Here is a 21,186-nt window from a genome sequence, read left to right on the forward strand (position 1 = left end):
GCCAAAGGCAAAAACATACTCCCAGAAGATCCTATCATAGCTATTTGCAGGGAATGTAAAAGGCTGAAGGTTTTTCAAATACAGAGATACTATAACAATGGGACACTTGAAGGATATCAGAACCCCACCCACTTTTACCATTTTCATGACCTGTTGAGCTGAGCAATTGCTTATGACTGCAGCAAACCAACTGAACAAGGGACAAACATTGTTTTGTACTGAGACAGGTTTCTCAGATGACAGAATGACTCATGCTGTTCACCTTCACTTTCTTTTCACTCCAGTCAAGAGTGACACACAGTGTCCTCTTAACGTTTACATGCCACTTCTTCTCAGTTTATATCAGGGTAAAAATGAATCACAAGGGCCCCTTCCTTTTCAAGCCTAAGTGAAAAAGGAAGGCTTTCCCACTGACTTATTTCCAATAAGAAAGGTATGAAATGCTCCTTCTGACTCGCCAGGACTAGCACCAGCTGTACAGCATTCCTAGATCTTCTGTTCAGGCATTCCCACAACACATCCACACAACTTCCTTTCTTCTAGCACCAAAGGAAACTTTAGGTTTCATCTTGTGGTTAAGACTGCCATAAAGAGAAAGAGCATATGGCACCAGAAAGCAGAGATGGGAAGTCTATTCTATCCAACAGTATAGAGGGAGAAGTAATTCCAACACAACTTTAGATGACAAAACCAGAGGTATAATCTTTGTTTGAACCATGCCTCTACTTGTTCTTCATGAACTATGAAAGCCAGTTTGCTTCCACTCCATATATTGCTGCTATTGGCATTGAAGTGATCCGTCTTTTCAGAAAACCCTAAGACAAGCCATGGAATACCATTCCATGGAATACCGTTCCACAGAAACAGCACTCAGTTTACTGAGCTGTAAGCTCCACCATGAGCTGTAGCACATGAGGTACCTGATATGTGCTGGTGTAGTACCACAGCAACCTCCAACTATGTTGACCAAACCATCCAAAGCAAAAGTCTGTAAAAGGGAGGGGAAAGAGAATTTTGTTCCAAGTTAATAAAGGTATCTTTTCTAATATATATATATATTTTTAAATATTTTTCTCCATCTGTTAAGCAATTCAGGGAAATCACAAGAAAAGTACTAAATTAAAAAAAACAAAACAATCAGCACTGTATCTCCTCTTTAGGATTTCTTTTGAGATGTGGATTCCCAAGGCTAACCGGCAATTTCAACACCCAATTTTAAGCAACCACATTTGAATCTGGCCTATTTTATACTGAAGCCCCAGATGAAAACTTGGATAAGTATCAAAAACTAGTCATACTGTATTATAAAAAGGCATTAATATGCAGCAAATACTGTGTTCTCACTGACACACTGCATCTCCAGACACACAGTTCTGTCTGCATAGATCAAGTGGCATGTGGAAGGACACTCTGCACTGGAACACCACCAATATCAGTGGTTCCTGTACACACAACTCAGTAAAATCCTGCCAGGTTCATAAAAAACGCTCAGGTTTTTCAACAATTCCCAAATGTAAAAGCAACATTAGGAGTGCAATGAGTAACATCCACAGATCAACCTGCAGGAAAGCTCAGTGTAGGACACGAAATTAAGTAAGGTTTTCAGAGTCTCCTAAGTAGTTTAGTCCTAATGTGATATCTCAAATCACTATCATTCAGCAAATTGTCTATAAACAATCCAATTGACATATATAGCCATCTGAAGAAAAAAACCCAAAGCACAATACTGTAACAAATATGCATAGAATACAAGCAAAAGTTCTTGTCTACTAGTATGTCACATATGACAAACTCACAAGAAGTATTTCATACCTTTATATGCTTGGCAGTCACTTCTGGAGTTTCATCATAACCACCAAAAGTATTGGGGAGACCTTGAAACATGATTTTTTTAGTATTACAATTTGTTTAAAGCCCACAAGAACCGAATTAAATTCCATAAAAGGCAAATTTAAAGAAGTTACAATTATAAGAGGACTAAAATGCCTCATCATCCTTGTAATCCTTACTCAACAGATTAATTATTCAAGAAAGCATTCTGGGTTCATCATCACAGAACTAACAACAGTTAATTTCAGCAGTTTAAAATATTCTTACTCTCTTTTTTAAAAGTAAAAACAATCATCTTTTCAAGCTACTTCAACTCTATTATTGCTAATGAGATGGAACAGGTTAGTTACATTTCATGTGCCTGTAAGCATAGGAACATGTGCACCAACACACCTGCGTTGGGGTAACAGATGATGTAGGCTGTGGTACATTTTCCAATTGTTTCAATGAATGGACGCATTTCAACTGCCCCTAAAGCACAATTTAAGCCAATACTGGAAAATAAATTTTCAAAATTATGTTGAAGTAAAAACACCTTTTACACAGAAGACATATGAATGTTAGTGCTGGCAACTGCTAACTCCCACAATCATCTAAAACAAAACCAACCTGATATCCAATTTCTTTAATCATCATCATCAATACAGCAAGACTGTGCAAAAGGAGAAGCCTCAGGTGGAAGAAAAGCATGAGAGGGAAAGGGGCTGGACTGAACTGGGAACAGTAAATCAAGATTTCATTTCAAAATCCAGGAGGAAAGTGGCAGCATTTTGACAGCAACTGCAGCAACACGATGGCTCTGTATTTTCTAGGTGAGAGAGAGAACAAGTGGAATCAGAATGACAGATTGGAAAGAAGTCTTGTGCTACAGGAAAAAGTATGAAAAAAAGATTGAAAAAGTAAGACCTGCTTCCAGCTGCTAACTCATCATTTTCTTTCGAAATTACACATAAATTATGTCAACCTTGGAAGAGACCAAAAGCCACCCTCAAGATGCCCCATGGCAGCACTAAGTCTGGGCAACTGAATCTGCTATATCTTAGTAACAGGACAGCACTACAGCAGAAGTATTTTTGAATGAATAAGCTTCTTAAACAATTTTACCTGTATTAAGAGATAAAACCACATTTTCTTCCATTCAATGACAAAGATACATAAATGAGACTTGCACTCAAAATGTCTCCATTTGTATCAAATAGAAAAATTCCTCTTTCAGAAAGTATGTAAGAGATCTTTTACACGTTTCCTGATCTTTCTGTACCATTCTAGAAACCACCTTTTGGACACTGCAAAACTCCAAAGGTGTTTATAGTGCAGCTGGAAGACAAAGGTATAAAAAAAGTTTTCTCCTTTCCTGGAATAACAATCTCAGACAGGATGCAAGCTAACCCACTGAAACAGGAATGGGTAACAGCCACATCTGCCAAATAACTGAGCCACAGAGGCTGCCTTGGAGGTGGCAGAGTTAATTAGGTGCCTATATACCCACTTAGTTTCACAGAGGTCAAAACCAATAAAGCTCTGAACAGGACTGAGAGCACAAAATGAGTTTTGACTTTTCCCGTGTTTCCAAGCAGTAGGCAGGGCCTCGGTAACTGCACAAGTAGCAGCAATAAATGCTTGCAGCTGGATTCACCTGTTGAACAGAATGACAAATCCTTGAGATCTGAGAGGTTCAAAGCAACATCCAAACCCAGGACCTTGAATATCAGAGTCAGACCAAGATCAAATAATACACATACCCCTTCTTCCTACAGCTCAGGAGTGAGAGAACTGTTGTTTTTCTTTGGGAGGGTTGTTATATATGTTTGGGTTTTTTAAACAGTCAGCTCTACCTTCAAAGTGCTTTCTCTAATACATCACATACCGGCCAGAAAAACTTGAAAACAATGTTTTTATTCTCGTTTGCCAATTCGGTATTTACATATATTTGAATCCATCATACAGATCCCCTGGATACAAACAGTATGCACAAGGAATACACAATTCATTACAGCAATAAGGCTCTGGAATTTATTCTAAGTGGGGGCTCATCCTCAAGCTTTTCAAAGCAAAGCAAGGTAAGAATGGTTAGCAAGACTGTCCTTATCATATGCAGACAAATGCAACGCATTTCCTACTGTTAAGTCATTCAGTTTACAAGCTTCCAGCTCATACTCCCTCACACTAAAAACTGCCTGAATGATTACCCATTACAGAGGTTGCTGACAAGTATATTCATGAGCATGACACAATCCAAGCATTACCCCTCTCAAAACTGCAGCACAGACATGCAAATTCATTCAGAAACAAAAAGTAGCTTCTGCGGCCAGTATCATCTCCCTACACCATTTAACAACATAACGAAAAGACATTTGAGAAAAGTGAACTGTTAGTTATGCCTTAAGAGCCAGCAGCCTTGAGCCAGATTGCTGGTATGCTACCACTGCTACCCTAGTGTAATAACCATCACACATTCATCTTAATCATCACATCCCTCCCTTGCTCATTTCTTCACAGCACTCACGCATCAACTCCTAATGCTGCATAGTGCCCTTGGGACCACAACAAAACCCACATTAGGGCCTGAAACTCAGTGTATGTCTCCTTAATGCTCCCACTGTAGAAACAATCATAGGATCTCAAATAACACATCTGAGCATCTTCCATGCCACACATCTTTCAGCACTTAGTAAGCACAGTTCAGGAGCACCTCAGCTACCACCTCTCTATCACCCAGACACAAAGCTCACACTTTTTAGGGTGGACTCCAAAACAAACTGACTTAAGGATGTCACATCACCCTGAAGAGGGCATACAAAACCTAAATGGAAACATGTGAACACATATAACATGATTGCTAGGATACTACTATTAATCAGTTTTTTCAAAACCCTAAAGCCACTCTGTACCAATTTGGCCACAGAAACAACATCGAATGCAAGCTGTTCTCACTAAAACCCTTCTGCCACAGCGTTGTATAGTAGCCTTTGCATAAATGAGAAACAAGCCCTAAGCATTCAGTCCCATAAGACAGTTTTTATGAAGTATGCTTTAATAAATTCTTGATTTCTTCTCCAGTGCCCTTCTCTTGAGAAGCAAGACTTAGAGGAAGATTATCTGAGACAGACTTATGCCAAATATGGATCACTAGGCTGTGATGCTGAGAGGAGTCAACTACCACCCTGTTCCAAGAGCCTCCATATGTTACTTCTGGAACACCGTCTGGTCTGGGAAAGTGGAGCCTCAAGGGCAGTCAGGAAAGCTGTGAATGCAGTCTTCTGCTTTTGTATCACTGAGATGACAGATTGCGCAGTTTAGCTGGAATTTTGTTGTAAAAACAAACAATGGCTCATCACAATGTGCATGGTGTACACTATTAACAGTGATCCTAGATAGAATATTCTAGGAAAAGAAAAAATCTATTTCCTGTGTAAATTTTTGTGTGAAGAACCAACCTGAGAGTAAAAATGGTAAAGAGAGAAGAGGAGGGAAGAAGGTGGTAGAACAGGATATAGAAACACAGAACAATAGGGAAACAGGGAACAGTATTCAAATGGGCATGCAAAACTTTGTACAATGACCAAATCTGCCACATCATCCATTTGCACAGACCTTAATCTCATACTAATTTCAACTTTTCTGCCTGAATGGAAAAGAATGCAAGTAAATGGAGGCATCAGGAGCTCTCAAAATAACTATGCACATCCTTGAGAAAAACAGAGCACATTTTGTAAGGGTTCAGTAAAAAGAACACTGCAATGATATCTTAACAATTTTCTCTTTCAAAATACCCAGAAATATTCCCAGTTCGCATTGCTTCCCTCTAAAAAAGAGATGTAAGCCCTGCCTGTACCAGGGATTGTAGGAGATGGCAAACTACAGTTTCAGACTTTGACTTAATTGTGATTTCAGTGTAAAAACAAAACCCCAGATTATTTAAAGCAATGAGCTAAAAATTCAGCTGTCTTTGGAAACATAATTTCTGCTGAGGGAATGACAGCAGAACATGTTAGCAATGCATATGAATAAATATGATCAGAGGTGGTATAGCTTCCATTTAGCTGCAAGCAGGGGGTTAAAATAGAAAAGAATCACAATCTACAGATAACCTACTAAAAGAAGGAATGATACATTTCCTTACCAAAGTGGCTTACTGTGGGAAACACTAATGACAAATGCCTCTCCTGTCTGGCCAGAGAGGGTACGCCCACTCTTATCCACAATGGTTCCAGAAACCTAAATATCAATTGAACACAGAGAAAGAAGAATTAAATGCACAACAAAATTAAGAACTTAAATGGCTGAACTGCTATAAGTCAAAGCAGAGGGACTTGTGCTGCACTCAAAGGGATAAGACACAACCCAAACAGAAAAACGAAACCCTTTTCTCCCTAGAGATATTTAAATATTCAGCTAAGGGAAAGACAAACCTTTGACCAGTCTTCTTTCGCACTCTCCCCCCTCCTCAGGAGTGCAAAAAAACAAACAAACAAACAAACAAAAATGAGGATAACTGCTATGAACCACTCAGCAGACAAGAAGCAGGAGTACCATGGTACTGTTCTGATGGTGGCCTCTGAACCGATCTGCAGGGGTTTGTTGTTTAGGCAGCTATCAGCAGTCATCTTCTCCTCATCCCCTCCCCCCACCAAACATTTTATTTCACGTCTCAGGATTACTATTAAGTTGCTTGGTGGTGGTTGGTAGGAAAGTAGGAGAGGTGGGGCTGACCTTAAAAACAAGTTACTCGTTTTGCCACAAGGGAACATCAAAGGTTGCAACTTGATAGTGGACATAGAAGTCTTAACCTGTATAATCACACCTCTTTAGAGTAAGAGATGTGCAAATAATAATGTCTTGACCTCAAATAACAAATAAAAAGTTGAGAATTTCAGAGGTATCTGGATGACTCAGGAAAGCCTTCCCAGGGCCAAAAAACTCTTTTTTCCAGAAGATGGAGTGAGTTTAGAAGACTCCATGCAAAGGTAAATCCACTATTCACTCCAAAACATGCTTTAACATCAGTGCTACTTCCCTTCAAAGTACTTGGTCAAGGGAGGTCATCAGTTAAATCCTAGAGAGCTGTGCTAAGGGTTATACTTCTCAGCATAACTGAACTGAGAAAGGAACAAAGAATGAGGCAACCAAACTCACAGACCACTCTATTCAGGATGGTGAAGACAAAGTCAACTCTGCGTAATCAGAAAACTCTCCGTGTTAAATGACTTGAATGACAAATAGTGGAAACTCATGGCTGACCAAGTACAAAGTTGTGAACACAAGAATAGTTCTACATAATGACACCTCCAAACTAGTGTTTACTGTTCAAGAGGCTAAACTAAGTAACAAAAGAGACTTTTATGAATGCAATTTCCACTAGCAGTAAAGCAAAACATTAGAAACTACAATGAAAGAAATGGAATAGGTAGAGAACATCACTGGGCTATGACACAAATCCCTGATGTCTCCACTTTGAATGCTGTATTCTATTGTAATTCCGCTCTGACTTGAGGAAGTTGAAAACAAAAAGGGGACAAAAATGAATGAATGGGATGAAGCAGCTAAATAGAGAAGAACTCTTCAGGCTGAGAAAAGATGACTAAAGAAGGCTCTCACCAAGGACTGCAAATGACATGACAATCTAGCAAAGGGAACACAGAACATCTGCTCATTGTCACTTGCAAGAGACAAATGGCACCACATAGTAGAAGTTATCAGGCAGACAGCCCAAAGTAAACCAACTCTCAAACCAACACATTCATAAGCCATGGAAGTTACTGACAGATTATTTTGTGGGTGCCAGGGTCCCACATAGGTTTAAACCTAGGTTCAAAGAAGGATTAAACACATTCAACAAGAGGTTACAAACAGATACAAACAGCAGATCAGAAAGCCTGGGCTGCAAACTGCAGAAAACTGGAAAATACATCAGAACTTTCAAAACAAGTTCATTCTTTTTGTACACTTGTTCCAATACATTCATGACTGGGAATTGTCAAAAAAAGGCACACGAGAGAAGGAATACGGAGTCAGATTTTTCTGACTTCAAATGGCCACTCATGCTACTCAAAAATATGGCAGAATTTGCTTCATTTCATCCTTCAAGCACTGGTTCTTATTGTCCCTAAGACAGAAAGCTTGGAAAAAAAAAATCATCATCAAACCTTTCCTGCAAAAATAGAAAGAATGAATACACACTGGAATGAAGTAATTCCTCAGTCTTCAGCTTGATGAGCTGGAGAGAGTTACCCAAGGCTGATATCATAAAGTTCTTCATGTAAGAGGTTTTACTTTCACAATTGTGGAAAAAAAAGTACATTTCCAATACACAAATTTCCTTCATTTCAAAGCATTTTATTCAACTGCCATCTCAGTTTGTTCACAAATCAAGCTTAAGCATTTGTAAAATATTAAAATATACTTACAAATATGGGTCGTGGAGCATATTCTTCTTCAAACAACATTTGGAGTGCAAAAAGAGCTGCCTACAGAAGAACATGTTGCAAAATATTAATTATGTTTTAGGAGTTCTTCAGTTTGTTGTCTGGGGGTTTTTTTGTTTCTGTGGGTTTGCTGCCTTTTTCTTTAATTATTACTTTTTATGGCTGTTTATGCAACTTGCTACCTCATATGGCCTGCCAGAACTTACTACACTCAAGAAGTTTTACCCTTACCCCTAACATTTTCTAGATGTTCCAAAACACATCTTGGTAAGAAGTAGAAAGGAAGGATCACAGGGTAACCAAATAAGACCAAGACTATTTTGAAACCAAAATCACATCAGCAAGTACTTCTCCCTCACATCTGTAGCATAATCCTTACCCTAAACATGGTTCTTATGTACTATCCTCAGTATACATTCAGTGCCCTTTAGTCTGTTCAAACATCCAGTTCCAAAGGGTTCTAACCCCCACAAATTTTTAATGTAAGGACTATAAGCAATTCCTCAGAAGGTCCTGAAAATGTCCTGCCTCCTTGGGGTAAGAAAGTTGCATGTGAACAGGAGCTCAGCATAACATTGAGCCTACAGGTTCCTAGTCAAACCTCCATCATAACTGGTCATATCTGCAAAGCATAAGTCACGCCACTGAACACATTAATAAGCCTGTGGCAAAAGCCTAAAGAAATGCCATGTGCATATCCAGCCAGACTTTTCCATGTAAAATTGCAAGACAGTTTTAAGCACCATAACTCCAGCACCTGCTCTGAGTAGTTATTAGATAAAGAAGGAGGTGTCAAAATCACATGAAACGTGGTATATTTCAACATTTTCTTCCTTCTCTTTTACCCTTCTAAGCCTTTAATCCAATTGTTCTTTTTTGAACCTGATGTCAGATTTCCCCTAAAGAAACACCTTTTAATAGAACTGTCTTACAAGGCTTTGCACACCTGCAACCAGATACACTGGACATTCCCTCTCCAGTGTGCATCAGAAGCATCCTTGGGGCAGACAAGTTTACATTGAAAAACACAAACATCAGATGCCATTGGATATGGTTTGCAGTACAGCAGAGCTTCTGGGAATAAGCAGACAGCTGGCACAGACAGCCAGAAAGATACAAATGGCACATATTAAAAGGCAAAGGAAGCATTCTGGAAAAGGTCAATTAAAAGTCATCTCCTCATATTCTACCTATTTGCTATCAACTGAAGAGTCTTTTCATGTATTTAGTAAGCAGTAGCTGACAGCTCTTAAAAAATACTACGTTGAATTTCCTCAGGTAGTACATCAAATACTTATATTACTGAGGTGGGCTTTTTCCAGAAGTCTCACCTTAGCATTGGCGGTATCAAATATGGTTTCCACTAACAAGATATCAACTCCTCCATCCAAAAGCCCTTTGGCTTGTTCCGTATAGGCTTCAACCAGTTCATCAAAAGCTGTAGAACAGGAAGAAGGTTAATTTCATCTGAAGGTATCTCTTACAAGACCACCGCCTAAGTTAAATAATTCAATGGTTATAAATACTTATGTTCCTGTAATCTGGTCTCTCCACAGATGGTGACACAGAGAGTGTCCTGTTTGTCGGACCCATGGCTCCAGCAACATATCTCCTAATTCCTAAACAAAGACATAGGAGGGGGGAAAAAAGGGAAAAAAATAAGAAAAAAGGAAAAATAAGGAAACTAAACAATTTACCTCTGGCTTTATGATGACAGTCAATATAAAATATCTCCAAGGACACCAAGACATGCATATCATTCAGACAGAAGAACATCTATGAAAAGGGCAATTGGCTCAATGAATTTTTCTTCTAAGAATCATTTGTCTCTGACACAGGAAACTACATTCAATTACTTTAAATGCACAGCACAGAACTGTCCTGGCATTTTTCACTAGATAACCTTATTTGAATATTCCAGCATGTGCCATAAAAACCCCTACTTTCTGAAAGCGTATTTCAAATCTTACATTCTTATTGCATACCATAAATCACCTCAGTAAGGTGTTATCTGGACAGCAGCAGCACTGTTAGCTTGAAATACAGTTTGATTGTAGAATACACGCAGAAATTACGAGTCTTTGAAAGACAGCATTGCCTACAGCAACAAATGAGCTGTAACCCCCCTCACATTATGCCTGGAAGATAAAAGACTGAGCATTTACAGATGACAGTCACATACTAAGATCGTTCCAGCAGCTGCTGAATAAAGTTAAACCACTAGGCATTCACTAGGATTACCTGGTAATCCATGTTTATGTACAATCAGCTATCCTAGCTTTGTAGTGCAAAGACTTGTGCCATACAAACCTAAGGAACTTCTAATGGTTCCTGCTGAGTTTATTTTCTCTACACCCATAGCGTAAAACAGGCACTGGACAGCTATCCTACACAACCCATTAAGGACCAGATCCTTCAAACATGATGAAATTAGTGTGATATGAATAGAGATATAAAATTGCTGCTGCTGTGCCTAACTTGCAGACATGCAGAGCCTCATGTTTTGTCCCCATCATGTAAAACATCAAGCTATGCTCTTGTTAGCAACATTTCAAAGATTGTAGTGAAACAGTCAAAACCCCAAATGAGTAAGAAACTAAAATAAATACTGCTTACCTGTCTGAGCAGTTACAGTGTCCGCTGCTTTTCGGGCTACCTGTGCAGAGACTCTGTTTAACCGATATGCCTGGAATAATCACAGAAAATTACTGAGCAACCTCTAGTTGAGCACAGCCTAAGTCATTCTCAAAGAAATACAACACTTCACTCCATAGCTCACTAGACACTCTGAAGATTCCCCAGGTCACACAAATATATATAAGCACTATTACAGTGTTTCAAAAGCAACAGCTTAGCAACAGAGTTACATTGCAGGTCTCATCCCACACATGCCCCAGTCAGCAACTGCTAATCGTAAAATTTCAATCTGTAAGGTACTGATTAAATCCTGCTGAAGTCTACAGAAGCTGAAAAACAGGACTTTGATGACAAAATTACCCTACTTTTAAATTCACTTTTTATTCAAGCTGCGTATTTCCAAGTATTTCTTTTCACATATTTCTTCAAGTTCTCAAAACAACAAAGAATAGGTATGACAAATGTAAGCTAGAAAGGACTTCTACAAACACCAACACAAACAACACACAAGTTGTGCTTCCAGGAAAAAAGCAGTTCCATTGTGGTGTGTTGGAAGGACTGAAGCAAAACATCCCCATTCAAAGAGCTGAGAGATTCTGTGAATGCTCAAACAAAATATAGCACTATTTACTATTGCCTGTGCTTTTGTCACCAAGAATCACACTCTGTCTGTGAAACACAACAAGTACAATTGTCCACAGTAGTGAAAATGAGCTACAACCCCATCACATGGCTCAAGAGGCAGCATGTGGCCAATAAACACAAAACCAATGAACTCTGGGGCTATGCTAATCTTGGCTGCTGATAAGAAAAAAACGCTTTTTTAATATCTTAATGTGTAAATAACTCAGCATTCTTACCAAATGCTCAAGGCCGTAGTCAGCCTGTGCAACTCGGGTGCTGCTGAAAGTGTTAGTTTCAATGATGTCAGCGCCTGACAGCAAGTACTCCTGCAAGACATGAAAGAAAAAAACAGTCCAAGATCTCCAGACATGAGATACAGAATGAAAGTAACCTGATTACTCTGTCTCATTCAGTTGATAAAAAGTCACAAATCATATCCTAATTCAAGGCAGATTAAACTCTAAAGGCTTTAATCAAAAGCACAGGGCCAAAGCTATGGAAATATTCCACCGAACCCCTTTTCAGAATTTCAATGTCAGCCACACTTTTCTGCTAAAAAGTGACATTTATAGAGTCACCTCTGCCACTAAGTCCAGCACCTGGAGCACATGCTAGATTTTTGCACAGAAACATGGCTGGACACAGTTCGATTCCCACCAGCAATCAAGGGCTGCTCTGGGCAGTCTCAGAATTCCAGTTAAACAACAACAGAAAAGATCAGAAAATTTAAATGTTCTGAAGGGAGCTGTACAGCACAAGAGCATATTGGGACAAGCTTGGAAAACTTAGGTTTTGTGAAAATCTTATTTAAAGTTTAACTAATGGCCGAGATTCACAAAACATGTAAGCCTTCTGCTCCACTTTAGTTGTCTAATTCCCACCGAAATAAACTGAAATCAATGCAAACTGAGACATTTTTTCAGATTCTTTCCTGCATTTTTATAACCTCTATCAGTTGCCCTCCTTCTTCCCTAACTTTTGATCCTTTTGAATGCTTATGTGATCCCTGCATATTCAAGGAAATTAAAATATTTGAAGTGCTAGTAAGTCAAAAATACTGATGCAGCCATTAAACATAAACCAATCAGATTTTCCTGTAAGAGGAAGATGAAAGTGAGTTCAATACAGTTCATCCAACTGACAGCAGAAAATAATTAAACTTGCTTTAAAACATATTTTTCTGCAAACAAATATGCTTTCTCACAGCTCCTCCTCAAAACATATGAAAGTATCTACAAATAACTATATGAAATTATATAAGTTCTTACATATCCACCAATAACCAAGTAATCAAGTTTCTGAAAAACATCTAAACATGTTAAATGTGTCCATCTTTTTATCAGATTTTGTTTAGTTCAGATCTGTCATTTTAGTAAAAGCTTTTCAACTTTACTGTCTGCCACCATAGAAGAAAATATGCTCAAAGCAGGAAGATCATTTTTGCCTTTGAAAATACATCACATCTCTTACCTCTGAATCTGTCTTTGCCAGACAAGGTACAGCTACCACTTACTTTTCACATTACTGATATTTGTGAGATCAGACTCACTGAGTCATTAATTTAAAACAAAACAAAACAAAAACCAACAAAAACCAGTGAGTCATTAATTAATTAAAAAACAAAACTCCCACCATACATATAGCGGGATCATAGCTACTCTGTAGAAATATTTTCAACTATTATTTCAAGTTCCTTCTGTGCAGTTCTCAGAAAAAATAACCACTGGCAGCTGTAAAATACGAAGTCAACACCCATTGCTCAGAAAGCACCTGACCCCATAGCTGCTGCTGGCATGCAGACCACAAAAGACACTTAATTTTTTAACACTCTTCCTAAAGCTCCCGCAACTGGCCATCGGAGAGATAAGAACAGGCTACCTGGTTTGACTGAATACATGCATTCTCAAATCACATCAGTATTGCTCCACTAAACCTGCAAAATTCACCTGTTAAAGCAGTTTATTCTATTAAAACCACAAACTAATATAAAGTCCAAGGTTCCTGACCACTGCAGCTTAGTTGATAGTGTAGGAACTGAACTCAATCTACAAATACTTCCTCCTAAAATTTTTATAGGTCAAAAGCTGATTCTTTCCAGCTCATCATTCTTAAAATCCAAAGAATGACAGTTAGAATGTAAATAAAAACATACAGATTACCTACTAAGTTTAACAAACATAAGCCAAATACAAATCTCATCAATGAAATACAGATCTTGTTAATAAGTTATTGGAAGAAACCAGAATAGACGTGAAGCTTCAACTGAATAACAAATAGCTGCAATGCTATTCAAGTATTCCAATTATTACAGTAAGACCTACAAATACCTTGAGCTCAATAAATACAAGACTTAGGAAGTTGTTTTTTAAAGTCTAATTGAAGACAGGAAAATAATGAAATCTGTTTGCAAATTCCTAATCATCAGCAGTTTAGATGGTTTTATCCTCTGGGCCACACATTAGTATTCTAGGGAAAAACCAAGAATATGGAAGCACGTATACTCATTAGGAAGCCCATACACTCATTAACTATGGAGAGGCCCGCTTCAGGCTGCCACATTTAACAGCTCTTTAATACACAATTATAGAAATGCATCTAGTATTCAGATATGTCCTACTTAGATGCATTTCAAGTGCTGGCTGAGGAGAAGGAAATAAAAATGAAATAAAACAGAATCTAGAATTAATAGAAACAGATAAGGGATATAAATCAAAAAGGGATTTAAAAACAGCACTGCCTGGGTGACATCAGGAACCAAGACACGAATGCTGTGCTCACACAACCAGAACAGTCAAATCTGCTCACTCTTTTTCGCATGGTTACCTAGCACTCTCTTCCCTATCCCCAACAGACGCAGGAGAGCCAGTAGCCTGTGGTATGGAAAAGGGGAGTGCAGAGGCCAAATTCTCCCTCTTTCTCTTGTCAAGAGACAGAAATCAGAATCACCTACCTTGTGTATGTCACAGATTATATCAGGTTGAGTTATACTAAGAAGGTCATTATTGCCTTTTAAAGGCCTGGAATGATCTTTAAATTCATGCCCTCGGAAATCTTCTTCTGTCAGGGCATGTTGCTGAATCATGGTCCCCATGCCTCCATCCAAAACCATTATTCGCTCCTGCAGAATGGATTCAATTTCATCTTCCACACTTTTCTGGGGATCTGTTGTAAGAAAATAAACCCAATATTTAAGTAGTTATGAAATGTTCTGTCTATACATTTGTGCAACCTGAGCTCTTCCCATTCAAGAAATGGAATAACTACTCCTCTACTGAAATCAGTAATTGGTTTACTTCACCTACAGTTCCAACAACCTGCTGTCACAGCTGTATCTATCTAAATAGAATTAAACTCACTTGGTCCTTTACCTAAGCACTGTCACCTGAACACAATCAACCACAGATAAAATTTTTATCAAAAGTTCACAAGGGCATACATCAAACTCTCTATATAATAAACTTCCACCAGCAGAGCAGCAACGTAGAGCTGCCCTTTGGTACAGAGCACCAGACTGTAAGTGGTATGCAAGTGCAAATTAGAAATTACTAAACTTCATTAAAAAAGAACCACACCTACTTTAATAGTCTACATCATAATGACAGAAAAAGAGAAATAAACTGAACAAGCAAAAACAATTCTTCAACTGAGTCCCAAATTCACCTGAGTCCCAAATAACAACTTGGCAAATGCCAAGATACACCAACAGATAATAGCCAGGCTTTACTTTCTTTTGTACAAACACAGCAAGAAATTTTTGTCCTCTACAATAATGTCAAAATAAAACAAACCAGGTAAATCATATGCTAATTACAAGATACTTGACAGGGTAAATCTAACCATGACTGAAACAGGAAACTGTAGAAATTTCAGCACTATCATTAGGAATGAAGATACAGTACTATAATGCTTCAAGATCCCAAACAAAGCCCATTCCAAACATTAGGGGAAAAAGACAGAACTATAATCAGAGGCATAAAAAAAACTTAAGCAAGCAACCAACCAAAACCAAACAACAAACCAAAACCAACCAACAAACAAACAAAAATACCAAGACCACAACAAAAGTAATTCTACTTTTCCTCTTTAGAACATACATAGAATCATTTCAGAACCAAGACACACATACAGAATCAATGAATGGGTCAGGTTGGAAGGGACCACAGTGGGTTATCTGGTCCAACCTCCTTGCTCAAACAAGGTATTCATAGAGCACACGGCACAGGATTGCATCCAGACAGTTCTTGACTATCACCAGTGATGGAGACTCCACAACCTCTCTAGGCAACCTGTTCCAGTGTGCGCTTACTGACACAGTATGGAAGTTCTTCCTCATTCAGATGGAACTCCCCACGCATCAGTTTCTGCTCATTGCCCCTTATCTTACTGCTCAGCACAATCGAGAAGAGCCTGACTGCACCCTCTTGGCACCCTCCTTTCAGATACTTACAGGCATTGATAAGGCCGTACAGATCACAAAATAACCAAATAGGCTCTTTATCAAATACCCAAACTACAAAAGTAGGACCCCACTTACCTTTGACAAACATGTAGATGAATGATGCGCTATTCTTTATCTGTCTCCTTCATTCAGGTTGGGCTTACTCTAAGTAAAGACCTGTACTGCTTTCTGGTTATGAACTATCATCAAAACCCTTGTAAAAAATGAATGATTTCTGAGGCACAAAAATATTCCTATGTCTCATTACAACTTCAGTACAACTTACTACTACACACAGTAGTACTTAAAAATCACTGGCAACTGCTAACTGACTTGATTTTTTTCCTTTTGTATTCTTGCAATGTAACTTCTGTTTTGGCATCAGTATGGATAAAAAACAATGTGATGGAGAGGAGCTGAGGCTAAGAGGAAAGCATTACAAGGTTATGTTTATACCAACCCTGGAAAACAGCTCTAAATCAGATAGAGTCTCAGCATGAAGAGAAACCAAACAAAATTTGCTCTCTAACAAGTATGAAGCATTTAAAGGGAGATTAAAATACCAAAAAGCAAGCCACCCTCATTTCAAGTTGAAAGTTTTTATACCACAGAGGCAGGCTCAGCAGGTTCTTACACAAGAGCTTAAACCTGCTCACGTTAAACCATCAAATTATTCATGGAAATAAAATTGGTCCTTGAGCTAAAGGCTTTTAGAAGCAAGACACAAAAAATTGCATCTGAAAGTAGGTCTGCAGTGCAGACTCCCGTGGTGCATAACTCGTGTGCTTTTCAAGAGCTACAGCCCGATGAGACACACACACAGCATAGCTTTGCTGTTGCTTTAATGAGCCTTCTAAGTCAACGCCTTGGCCCTGACAGCTGCAGCTCAGACAGCTGAGATGGGCTATCAGAGCCCTCCCAGAACAAGTCCTGCTTTCTAGAGGCTTCTATTCCTTTTACCTACATGCTTCCTAACTATCTTCTCATACACACAGGGAAGCAAAGATTTACCCTTTGGTTGTAATCCTGCACCTCATCTAGTCCATTTGCTTTCTCTACAGCTCGACTCGCTGAACAGATCCTGCTTTGGTGCCTTACTTTCTGCTCACAGGAGCACAGATCTCTGCCTCATCGCTGCAAGAGCATTATTCTGAAGCTTCCCAAACCTGTGCTTCTTCATCAGCATCTCAAAAAGCTGCAGGAAACAGGGTAGAAACCATGAAGGTGGCCATCAGTGCCAGAGATATGCACAGTCTATGTTTTACAAATGGATGGCACAGCTCCAAGCCCACCAGAACCCAATTTACCTCTCCTACAGATAACACCTGACTCTTCTTCCATCAGCAGCCTGCACTACTTGATGTCGTGCTCTGGCACACTGATGATACAATTTTCAAGTTGGAAACTAAGTCTGCAGACAGGTCCAACAACACCCCAGAAATCAAAGAAGATTGATTCATAAAGCCATGCTAGGAAGTGCTGAACTCTGCCCTTGGAAGAAAAGCAGGGAGGAGGGAGGGAGGAGGCTGGGAGTCAGGTCTGCAAAAATGCACACCATCATCTTAATTCAGCATTCAACTCACATAATTCCCCTCTCCAGTAAACAAGGTGCACGAGTCTGTTGCACAATAAATGAAAAAAAAGTCTGGAGAAGTTCCTAAATTGGGAAAAATCAGGCCAGCCTTTTTTTGTTGTTGTTTTTGTTTACAAACCTTGCCTCTGCTCAGGCAAAAAATGATTAAAAGTAACGGGACCCAGGACCAACTACCTTGATTTTACGCTCTTCTGAAACTTAAAATATAACCACAGTGTTCTAGGGCTGGAACCATACCAAATAGCAGACCAGAGCAAATGAACAAGCGTCCCAACAGCACTGGCCTGAAAGTCAATGGGATAGACAACCCTGCTTCACTTTCCCAAGGTAATCACTCTGGCTTGAGATCACATGAACAACAGAATTACTCATCTGCAAAGGAAAAATTATCTGAGCTACAAGAACTTTTATTACTTGAAGATCTTTATAAATAAATTTGTATGGCACGCAAGGTGTCTCTTTGGTAAAGTTTCTCACCCTACAGTCATTCATAACAATTATGAACTCTGTACAACTGTACGTAACCTTCCATTTTTCAAAACGTAGCAACTAAACAGTCAAGGAGCAGGGCAAGATGATGTTCCTTCATCTCCTTATCCCAACTCAACAACATACAGGCCATATGTGAAAAACTAAAGCTTGGAGAAGGCCTTGGCTCCCAGCCTGTTTCTTCTATTCAAATGTCTACCTTACCCTATTGCAACTTAATTTATTACCTCTAGGTCTATTACATGGTTCTTTTACCATTCTCTTTAAGTTTTGGTCCAGTAAGTAGAACAGAACAAGTACAGATCGTTTTGGATGTTAGTAGCTTGTTAACAGGCCCAAATCTCTTAGTTAACTCTTTTGGGCCAGACTTTCCTGTTTCACTATCTGTCTGCCACAGGCAGCTCATGATAACCTCAGCATTATTTGCTGTTTAATTAATTAAATCTTCTTCCACTGGATGCCCTCTGGCAACAGTAAAAGTTTCATGAACTGTAGCAATGGATGGCACACAGCTCCTCTGCAACAGTGGGCAGCAGCACCCCATTGCTAAGTTATTTGTTACCCAGCCTATCCCAAGAGAGAAGCATTGGATTTTACTGCTTCACCTTGGGCACCTGTGTGCACCTTGCTAACAACTTCTATGTTGGCACTTGTTTTCAGAACCATTCAGGTCTTAAAATAACAGATAGACAAGATAGCTCTATAGCCAATGTATTTATGAAGTTAGTTTGAAAGGCAAACAACTAACACTAAAGTCACTGACTGAATTCTTAAAATAACAGCTCTGTTGTGTCCACTATCTCTAGCCAAACACACAAAATTCATGCTTACAAAGCTCCCTGTGTTATAAGCACAGCTGTCCATCTTCTGACATGAAACTCCTCACAACAGATATTCATTACAGGTGAAATCACCTAGAAACAAACCCCCTTCCAGATTTACACATGCCACGTGGCATGCCCTGCCCCTGGAAGGCTAGGGAGAAGCACTGTGCTCAGCTTCCCGATGGCCCACTCCTGAACGCAGGTCCTTTGCACCGCTGCCATATGGACACACCACCACCTATCGCCTTGTGCCTGCTCAGAGGGGCTCCACAAACATCCCCAGCACACAAATTTGGCTTCCATCTACACAGAACTCCTCTCCAACTGCCACCACTTCTCGAGCTGCTGCTGAAACACCTTCCCGTACTTCCCACTTCAGCCAAACCCATTCCGTTCTGCAGCAGGACAGTCATGGCTTGATCCCAAATGACACGGGAGAAACGGCAGGGCAGGTCAACACCATCTTTGCCCGAGGAACCTGGAAAAGCCTCAGATCACAAAAGCTGAGTATGGAGTCTGTGCCGGTGCAGGCCTGCTCGACAAGCCGAGTGAAGTGCAGGCTCAGCAGCAGGCACTCCCTCCGAAACATTAAAAAGGAAAGTGCTTGGGATCTCCGCAGGCAGCAGCACCACTGAAAGCTGCCACTGACGGAGCTGTCCATTCCAAAACACCAACAACGCCAACCAGCAGCTACAACTTTACTTTATCCTCACAGGGCTTCTGTTCAACCCGCGAAACGACGTTTTTGGCTTACAGCCCCGGAGCAGCTGGTGCACACCCAGTCCCTACTACCGAGCTCCGGATTTTATTTTCCCGACATAAACTGTGCCGGCGGTCAGGGCGGTGTGCGCGTATCCCGGCGGCACCTCCCGACCCGTTCCAGGCAGGGCGCAGCTGCTCTACGGGGGCCGGCTCAGCGCCGGGGGCTCCGCCAACAAGACCACTCACTCACTCACTCACTCGCTGCCAACACAGACACGCCACAAGCGGCTTCTGCAAAGGTTACGAGCGGTGCATGAGCGCCGCCCCCGCCCGCACCGAGCCGCGGGCACCCCCTCGCCCGCCCCCTCACACCCCGCACCGCCCGGCGCCGCCGACACATCCCTCCCCCCCCACCCGGCCCCCCGCGCGCGGCGCTCGCAGCGCTCGCGGCCGTTACCGGGCGGCCGCGTGGGCGCCATCGCTGCAGGGACGGCGCAGCCCGCGCGCAGCCCGTGACGCGCGAGCTCCGCCCCGAGCGCGGGCAGGAAGCGCGCGCTGGCCTTGGCATGAGGGGCGGGGGAGTTGGCTGTCACACACACACGGACACACAGGCACACACAGACACACGGACACACAGACCAGAGCCTGGTCTGCGAACTAACTCACCTCGTGCTACGCGCCGACACAGCTTCAGATGCCCCCGTGTGGGGGGGATGATTTTGGAGCCAGGCAGGGGTCAACAAAATGAGCTGTTCCTCGTCTCGGGGTTCAGAAGTAGGGCGCGGATGCGGTGTAGGGGGATAATTCTTTCAAACGCAAACGACAAATGTGCGGCAATTACGGGCGAATGTAGTGTTGAGAGGAAGCGTGTAAATATGCCTTACATAAAGTGGAAGTCGGACTTGGGAGTGTTGTATAGATTCGTGTTACTGGCATGTAAACCTGGACACAAGTTTACACTAAAGGAATTAAGCAAATTAAAACACAGTTTGCTTGACAGTCGAACAAAACAAATAAAATGAGCCTTATTTTTGACACAAGAGTTTCACTTCTGGTGGTGCATCCTTTCAGCTTCTTATATGAGGACTTTTAAAAGAAAAGAAATACCTGCCTGCCGGAGTTGCAGGGCAGCCTTGCAGCCACGACCCCGTGTAGTGAATGTGTGCTTGCGAAGAGTCGGAATAGCTCAAGGGGATAACCATTGCTCTCATTTCATGGGATTTTAATAATTCAAGTGCCAGTAATAAACATGAACAACACTGTCATTTAAACGAGTTCAGTGATCAAAATGGAAAAAGAAGAGAGTCCGTAAAATGGGTTATTGACCAGCCTTTCCTGTTTTGCTTGCAATATTATTGCAATAACTTAAGCAAGCAAAGCAAATGATGCAGGTGAAGATGCAGGGACCGCTGGTTCTGTGTTAATAGGAACGAACTGAGGTCGCTTCCCTCCTGCAGGCACCTGGGCTCAGCTCTGTGGGGCAACAGTAAAGCCTTCTATCAGCTCAGAGTACGAGTTGCTACTTAATGATGGCTTCTGCATTTTCACCAGAAAGTCTTTGGGTGACTCAAAGTGAATTAAAAGCTGTTAGTGTGGATGATTCCTGGAGGCTAAATATTTTCT

The 21,186-nt window shown here is 40.7% G+C and overlaps 1 protein-coding gene across 5 annotated transcripts in view; it reads right to left on the reverse strand.

The window, feature by feature from the left end:
• MTR (5-methyltetrahydrofolate-homocysteine methyltransferase) overlaps window positions 1–20,085 on the reverse strand; it is a 50,973-nt gene extending 30,888 nt beyond the window's left edge. For 2 of the 5 annotated variants that reach the window (XM_050314560.1, XM_050314558.1), the window contains exons 1-11: window positions 20,021–20,085; window positions 14,467–14,678; window positions 11,753–11,842; window positions 10,872–10,941; window positions 9,782–9,874; window positions 9,587–9,693; window positions 8,238–8,297; window positions 5,954–6,048; window positions 2,224–2,324; window positions 1,813–1,874; window positions 921–988 (exon numbers count right to left, since the gene is read on the reverse strand). In XM_050314560.1, the coding sequence (XP_050170517.1) occupies window positions 921–988; window positions 1,813–1,874; window positions 2,224–2,324; window positions 5,954–6,048; window positions 8,238–8,297; window positions 9,587–9,693; window positions 9,782–9,874; window positions 10,872–10,941; window positions 11,753–11,842; window positions 14,467–14,678; window positions 20,021–20,042 (980 nt within the window). In that variant the 5' untranslated portion in view covers window positions 20,043–20,085. The other 3 variants (XM_050314559.1, XM_050314561.1, XM_050314562.1) reach the window with 3 other exon arrangements.
• Window positions 20,086–21,186: the final 1,101 nt, after the last annotated feature.

Source organism: Myiozetetes cayanensis, unplaced genomic scaffold (genome assembly GCF_022539395.1).
Source record: "Myiozetetes cayanensis isolate MyiCay16 unplaced genomic scaffold, myiCay2020 scf2-11, whole genome shotgun sequence".
NCBI classification, from domain to species: domain Eukaryota; kingdom Metazoa; phylum Chordata; class Aves; order Passeriformes; family Tyrannidae; genus Myiozetetes; species Myiozetetes cayanensis.